General features: G+C 43.9%; 1 protein-coding gene and 1 non-coding gene across 2 annotated transcripts; one reads left to right on the plus strand and one right to left on the minus strand.

Moving 5' to 3' along the window:
- The first annotated feature begins 1,402 nt into the window (after positions 1 to 1,402).
- Positions 1,403 to 1,476, plus strand: TRNAN-GUU. The gene has a single exon. It is a non-coding gene; the product is annotated as a tRNA-Asn (tRNA).
- A 1,589-nt stretch (positions 1,477 to 3,065) lies between these two features.
- LOC124707753 (26S proteasome non-ATPase regulatory subunit 14 homolog) lies at positions 3,066 to 6,871 on the minus strand. The gene is made up of 6 exons (XM_047239436.1): positions 6,745 to 6,871; positions 6,448 to 6,625; positions 5,524 to 5,605; positions 3,810 to 3,986; positions 3,564 to 3,731; positions 3,066 to 3,459 (listed from the first exon to the last, which is right to left on the minus strand). Exons 1-6 carry the CDS (start codon positions 6,869 to 6,871, stop codon positions 3,268 to 3,270), a joined length of 924 nt encoding a protein of 307 aa, XP_047095392.1. The 3' UTR covers positions 3,066 to 3,267.
- Between the last annotated feature and the right edge of the window lie 464 nt (positions 6,872 to 7,335).

The following is a 7,335-nucleotide window of genomic DNA, read 5'->3' on the forward strand; positions in this document are numbered from 1 at the left end:
GATGCTTGAGAGGGGCTCCTGCCTGCCGGGATTTTCACGGTGTGGAGGCCGTCACCCGTGAGGGATGTGTTGGGGAGGCTGTCGTCGGTGAGGGATGTCACCTGCCTGCATGAGAGTTGTGCTGCTCAGGACGAGATATGGTGCGTTGCAGGATGGGAAGATATAAATTTACAGAGAGATGTGCATATTTTGTTCTAGTTAGGACTGGAGTTGCCACAAGCTTCTTAGATAACTTTCTTTTTCCTCTCTCTCTATCTCTCTCTCCCTCGCTGCTAAACTAATCGCAGCAATAACAAAAACAAACACTACTTGGGTTCAGACCCCTCGCTGGTGGCGTTGCGGTCTTCAAAGCGCCGAATCCTAGCCCGGGCTTCTTACTTTACTCTGTCCCATTCTCCTACTCGTGGCTGGTGAAGATGGGGAAGACAAGCTCAACAAAGAAGACAAGGAGAAACCAGGGCCTTTTTTTTCGAGAGCCATGGCCTTTAATGGGATTAACTGCGGACTTATTAGTATGTTATACAGGAAGTTCTAACCATGTGTGCTAGCAGAGCAGAGTACTAGCAAAGGCCCTGGCAACCATGAAGTTCTGATCCTAGAATACCAAAGGGCATTGTTGCACGAAATTCCACTGGCAGATCGAACATTGTTTCTGGATCAAGCGTGGAGACAGCACACCCCCATGATGCTGTCACCCAATGTATACCTGCGTTTACAGACCAAACTAACATGATTCTTTGGAATAGTTTGGGACCTGTCAAATACTACAATGGATCCCCATAAACTTGTTTTTCAGTAATGTCCACCCGGTTCCCCGTAGCTATATCGAAAATTGATGAAAGATGGACAAATAAAGCTATTTGCTCTAAACAAACGTCCTTCTGCTTAATCAGCAACTGAGTGCTACGTAGTACCAAAGTTTATTGGCATACTACTAGTTGGTAGGAGGAAATCAGTCCACCAAGATGAGTTGCAGTACTAGCAACTAGTAAGAGTGCGGTTAGCTCACCGCGTCGCCTTCCTCGAGAGGCCTCTCTACGTAGCACGAGGAGAGGAACGGCAGGAGGGCGACCAACGCCGTCCAGCACGCCGAGTCATCGGAGTGGTACTGGTCTCAGAAGCCACCGCCGCGGGCCACGGGCCTACAGTTAGCCGCTACTGTGGGAACATGGGAACAGACCGAGGAGAGCGACACTGGCGTGGTCGCCGGCGTTGATTCGGTTGGTGGCGGAGCGGCCGGACCGGAATTGAGCTGTGGGTGGCGGAGGTGTCAGCCGGAGGGGGACGAGATAGACCGGCGTGTTTTTTTTTCGAGATGGGATTATTACGCGTGCGTGTGCTGGTCCAATGCTTAACTTTTCAAACGGTACTTATAAACACCACCATGGGCATCAACATGTAAGCTGGAATAGCTCAGTTGGCCAGAGCGTGTGGCTGTTAACCACAAGGTCGGAGGTTCAAGCCCTCCTTCTAGCGTTTTTTCTTCGTGAATGCTTCTGCATTTTGAGCATTACATTTTTTTTTAACTGGACCATATTGCCTTCTTTTTTCATGCGGGTCGGTTTTAGTCCGCAACTGAATGCTTCTGCTTTTCATCATTAATTTTTTTCACTGGATTATATTATTAAAGTTTCAAAAAAATAAGATAAAAAAATCTGCTATTTTTATCAATTAGGGAGCAGTTTTAGAGGTCTTACAAACCACGACTTAACCGAGAGAGGTCCTTCTAGCGTTTCTATCTTTTTTGTGCGATCGGTTTTAGTCTGCAACTCAATGCTTGTACATTTTGCTCATTAATTTTTTTAAATGGAACATATCATTGAAGGTTTTTAACAAAATAAGGCAAAAGATTTGCCATTTTTGTTAATTAAGAAAAAAATTAAAGGTCTTACAAACGACGACTTGTCTGAGAGGTTAAGCCCAAAACCAAAGCCTGATCTGAGGCTCCACATTGCCCCTTTTTCTTTTATTTTGGTTACAAAGCCGAGGTAGGGTGTTGTTTTAGAAAATGTGTGTGTTTCTTTCCTTCCATATTTCTCACAAAATCAACATCAGAAGTGATGCCATTGTCTTCTTTGTGTATCGCCTCAATCCCCCACTCCTTGATGGTACGCATAGTGTGCCAACTAGTTGTATCAACATCGTGAAGGCCAAGTTAATTCTTGACATTGGACCACACTCTAATAGTGAACCGGCACTTGAAAAAAATGTGGGAGGCAGATTCTTGCACTTGGTTGCAAAAGCTTGCATCTTTCACAATTTTGCTCCTCTTCTCTTAAGTCTATCCATCATCCAAACTCTATTTTAGATGATCAACCGAACAAAACAAAAATGCACTTAGAGGTCCCAAGCTTCCAAACTAAGGATGCCATGTCACTAAAGCGTGTGTCAAGGAGGAAAAAATGGAGAAAACAACGGACAGTGCTACAAAAGTTAGTAGTGTATCAGCTCCGATTCATAAATTTAGGCTTATGATTCCCTACGTCAGGCAAATGAAGGCTAGTCTACGCTCTTCACTTTTGCTTAAAAACTTGAACACTTATCTTATGATTGATTAGAGCATCTCCAGTCGCATCCCCCAAACGACGTCCGGTAATAGCGCCGAATTTTCGTTTGGGGGACATCCGGACGAAATTTTCGTTTGGAGGAGGTCCCTTTCCTAGCCACGTCCCCCAAACGCGACCTCCAAACAAAAAACAAGTGTAAAAATCGTGTCCGGCGTCCCCGATGGAGTCTCTATACACAGGGGATGGGCTAGAGACGCCGGACAATATTTGAGGGACGTCCGGAGCGAAGCGGCCTTTGGGACATGCGACTGGAGATGCTCTTAGACCGGGCAAATGAAGGCAGCCCGATCATTTGGCGTGATCAAGAAAACAATGAATTACCATGGACTGAATTCTACGAAGAAAATTATCTATGCATGCCTTGTTGATGGCAAGATAGATGGGTCCATATTCATAATCTTTGTGATCCAATACGGTCAGGCAGATTGCCAACATGCTCCAGTGCTAGAGGTACATAGAACAAGAACAAAATAGTCTCACAAAGAACACTAATAGCCAGAACAAGAATATTGATAGTAGATTTGTTTTGGGGGAAAATAGTGTTTCAAGTAGTAATAACAGTAATAATAGCCAAAACAAGAATACAGAAGATAGTGGCATAGTGCTACAGCAGACAATAAAACCTACCCAGCCTGTAGATGGCATGAATCTCTTTGCATTATGACAACAGACAGTTTAGCATAAAGAGTCGGAAAGCAAACTAAAAGACAACTGTGTCTAGCATGGTCCCTAGGGTCTGAACTATGTTCGACGACATCAAATTCGAGACATGCTCCTCCAAATGCTTCTTCGCATCCTGCCGCCCAACATTTGCAATCGCCAGTTTCTCAGGCGTCAGCTCATCCTCCTCCTGCACAGCCTTGTTGTACTTGATGGCCAGGCTCAGCATTTCCTGCTCAAGACAACACAAATAAGTAAATAACAGACCACAAAGAATACATGAGCTTGCATCGTCGACTAAACGGATCTTCTGAGTAAAAGTAGAATACCACACACCTCAACAGTCTCCTCGTTGGTCTTTGAATGAGTGTCAAACCTCCTCAAAATCAAACCATCCGTCCATTTCTTTTTATGTAGGTTCAGCAACATCTTCTCCTCAAGCTCATTTTTCCGGTAGTTGATTGCAATGGAGTAGTAGTGCCTGTTCAGCCCGTGAATAAGAGCCTGGCAATGGAGATAATACAACCATTTATGAGAAATTAAGAAAACAAGAGTTCATAGGGCCCAGACTATAGTAGTTACCTGAATAGACGGCTTGTTTAGGTGGCCAACATTCGATGTTGTCTGTCGTGGCTCCTGGCCAAGCATCATGGTCTGAGGGTTAATGAGACGGAATGCATCAATGACCACCTTCCCCTTGACACTCTGGATGGGATCTATCACAACAGCAACTGCCCTGGGATTTAAAGCTTCGAAACTCTGCATGTCAACTTTGAAGATGTTAAATATTGCAAGCGTACTTGGCCACTTCAGTACAAGATTTCGAAAAGAGTATAATAAGGTCAACTAAAATCATAAAGTAGGTTGCCACTATAATATGTTCTATGGGAGGAAATAGTTTGCCACTATTCAAATCATTGTCCTATGATGTTAACTTTTATGCTTAACATGTTTATAAATACAACTTTGAGATTTTCGAAATTAATTAATAGGTTGTAATACAATTGCCAGGATTTTTTTTGCGAAAACAATTTCCAGGATTTTCGAATGCAGCTACCTAATTGTTCAGACACCCTTTCTTTTTCCAATACAATTACCAGATTTTTAAAAGCATCTAACAGATTGTTTAGACACTCTTTCTAGGTTTTCTAATACAATTGCCGGGTTTTCAGAAATCAACTACCAGATTGTTTAGACACCTTTGCCAGGTTTTCTAATACAATTGCCAGGTTTTCTGACACAGTTGCCAGATTTTAAGATTGTTTATACACCACTGCCATCTTTTGTGATTCAATTACCAGGTTTTTAGAAAGCAGCTACCATATTGTTTAGATACCCTTACCGTGTATTTTAAATACAATCACTAGGTTTTTCGAGGTTGTTTGATGCAGCTACCATGCTCACAGAGTAGAGCGCCAAATCATCGAAAGTTGTTATAGCCGCACCAGATTATCTGGTACTAGATACTCATTTTGTAGCATATATTTACCGGTTAATTAAAAAAAGTGTATTACCTATCATATATTTTTTGCAATATCTAGCTGTTACATGCTTTTTTTTAGCTCGAGTTGTTCCACGCTCCATGCTAAAAGTGAAGTAGAGTCCATACATGATGCCGCGAAAGGAAAATATGAACGTTGCAAAAGATCTTGTGCGCACTGCAGCGAAGGTGGCTAGGCAGAGAGTACTTGTACTACTTAATTTGTAGAGTCCTGTAGCAGATTGCTAGGTTCCTGTGTCGTATCTTGTAATACAGTAATAATAGCTTGTAACAAAGGAGACTAGGCATAGCCTACTGTGATACTAGAAGGCAGCAGCTCCAGTGTAGCAGTCAGCCTATAACACTCTTGTAGCTACCTTTCCCCCTGGTAGCATAAGGTAAAATAACACCCGTCTTTGGATGGGTCAAAGTGGAATCAGACGTGCGGGTGACAGCACCGCAAGCTAAAACGTCTGTATGGCGCCTATAAGTAGATTTTTTCCTTCAATAATTAAGCTTTGGCTTGTTGCGAACTTATAGATCGTCACCTATTATACTAGTATTACTCTATTTTTTTCACTTTGCTATCCTACAGTACAGTGGGCTGCATAACAGCCAACATATCAGTTTGTCAAAACAAGTTAATCAGGACGTTTTTACAATAAACGAGAACAATAATGATGGGCTAACATATATTTGATAAATTAGTGGATACGATGCAGTACAGTGTGACTGGCAAAAGTTACATATACAATTGTCAAACAATGTTTTACAATGCATAAGGAACAATAAGAAATAGATGGAAAATGCATAGACCTGCTGAGTATTGATGTCAACTCCTGAAAGCCAGCAACCAAATCCAGGATGTGAGTGGTACCAGCCTACCACCATTTCAGGTCTGTAAAAGAAATATAAATATTAACAAAATTGTTTTCCTACAAAATAACTGAGCAAAGACCACACTTGATCATCGAATGCTTAATAAAGACAATGCATCCACTAGAGCTACGGCCAATATTATTACTCGAAACAATTTGCTAGCAGTAAACATACAAAATCTAGATATTTACCAAGATGATCTGCATGTTGCATGAGAAGTAATGATGATTATATTTCCCTAACAGAGCATACATGGTTGAATAATTTGTGTACGTAATTTGTGAGTAAATATTAGTGCTAGATTATCAACCCAGTGTATTTTGAGCGCATGTTTCCATAGTTGCCTCGTTGTATGATGATCCAGCTTTGCTGTAACAGGAAGCTTTTGCTATATCTTAAGTCCTGTGTTTACTAAGGTCTGATTTTTTCCCAGTTCTGTAAAAAGGGTCAATCTTTAACAACAGGATGGGTGGGAGCATTTTGCTTACATCAATATTGCATATGGCCTCATGGTTACTAACATTGAGGAACCTGTAGCTTTTGAGAAGAATTAAATTTGGAAATTGATTTAACTTGCACGATTACTAGCTTCTGTAAAAAGGGACAATCTTCCACAACAGGACGAGTGGGAGCATTTTGCAGACATCAATATATTGCATATGGCCTCATGGTTATTAACATCGAGGGACCAATAGCTTTTGAAAAGAATCAAATTTGGAGATTGATTTACTTGGCACGGATGCAAGATAGAGCAAACCACAACTAACGGATCTCTAACATGCTCTGGTGTCCACAGTTGAAAACAGGGATCGACAGAGAACTACAATCAGGAGAGGCAAGTCATCACCAGGCAGCACATACCTCCCGGTCTGCTTGAGCATGTCGAGCATGTTGGTCTGGAAGGCGTGGTCGACGGCCTCGACGCTGACCCCGGTCCCGCTCTGCGGCATGGCGAAGACGTCGACCACCCTGACCGTGTAGTCGTCGACGAACTCGCCCAGCATCAGGCCCATCACCTCCATCGGCACGCCGGCCCTCCCTGCATCGTCATCGGCGGCGGCGCGTGAGGACAGATCTCGCGCCCTGGCGGGGCCGGGACCAAGCGCCGGCGGAGGGGGGGGAGCGGGGGTATGGCTAGGGTTAGGGTTGGGGACTGACCGTGCTTGAGCATCTTGAGCAGCGCGAGCGAGGAGATGTAGACCTGCTCGGAGGAGTCGAGCAGCGGCGAGTCGCTCCCCGGCTGCCCCATCCCGGTCTGGCCGAAGATCCTCTGCAGCCGCTCCATCTCGCCTTCGCCGCCTTCGGATCGCGCCTGCTCGTTTGCTTCTTGCTGCGGTTGCTGCACACACGCGACTACGCGAGTACCCGGTGGTTGTTGCTGCGCAGAGCGAGGCTGGAGTATTTTTATTGAGGGAGAAATTGGGCCGCGGTATCCTTTGTGAAGGAACCGGACTGCGATATGCTTTGTGGAAGAGCTGGGCTGCGATATCCTATTTGGAAGAACTGGGCTGTAGAGCCCTGTTAGCAGATGACATGGGCTTACGGATACGAGTTTGTTTTGGGATCTCAGTCCGTCCCGAGGTAAGCGGTGTAGTTCGAAAAAAAAAAAAATAGCGGTGTATGGCTTTTTAGCCAGATCCGGCTCTACCAAAAAAAAAATTGTGATTGCGATCCAAGACTTTCATAGGGCTCTGGATGATTGTGATCTCAGTGACTTGGGTTATGTGGGAGATATGTTCACTTCGAATA

Source organism: Lolium rigidum, chromosome 4, assembly GCF_022539505.1.
Source record: "Lolium rigidum isolate FL_2022 chromosome 4, APGP_CSIRO_Lrig_0.1, whole genome shotgun sequence".
In the NCBI taxonomy this organism is placed as follows: Eukaryota; Viridiplantae; Streptophyta; class Magnoliopsida; order Poales; family Poaceae; genus Lolium; species Lolium rigidum.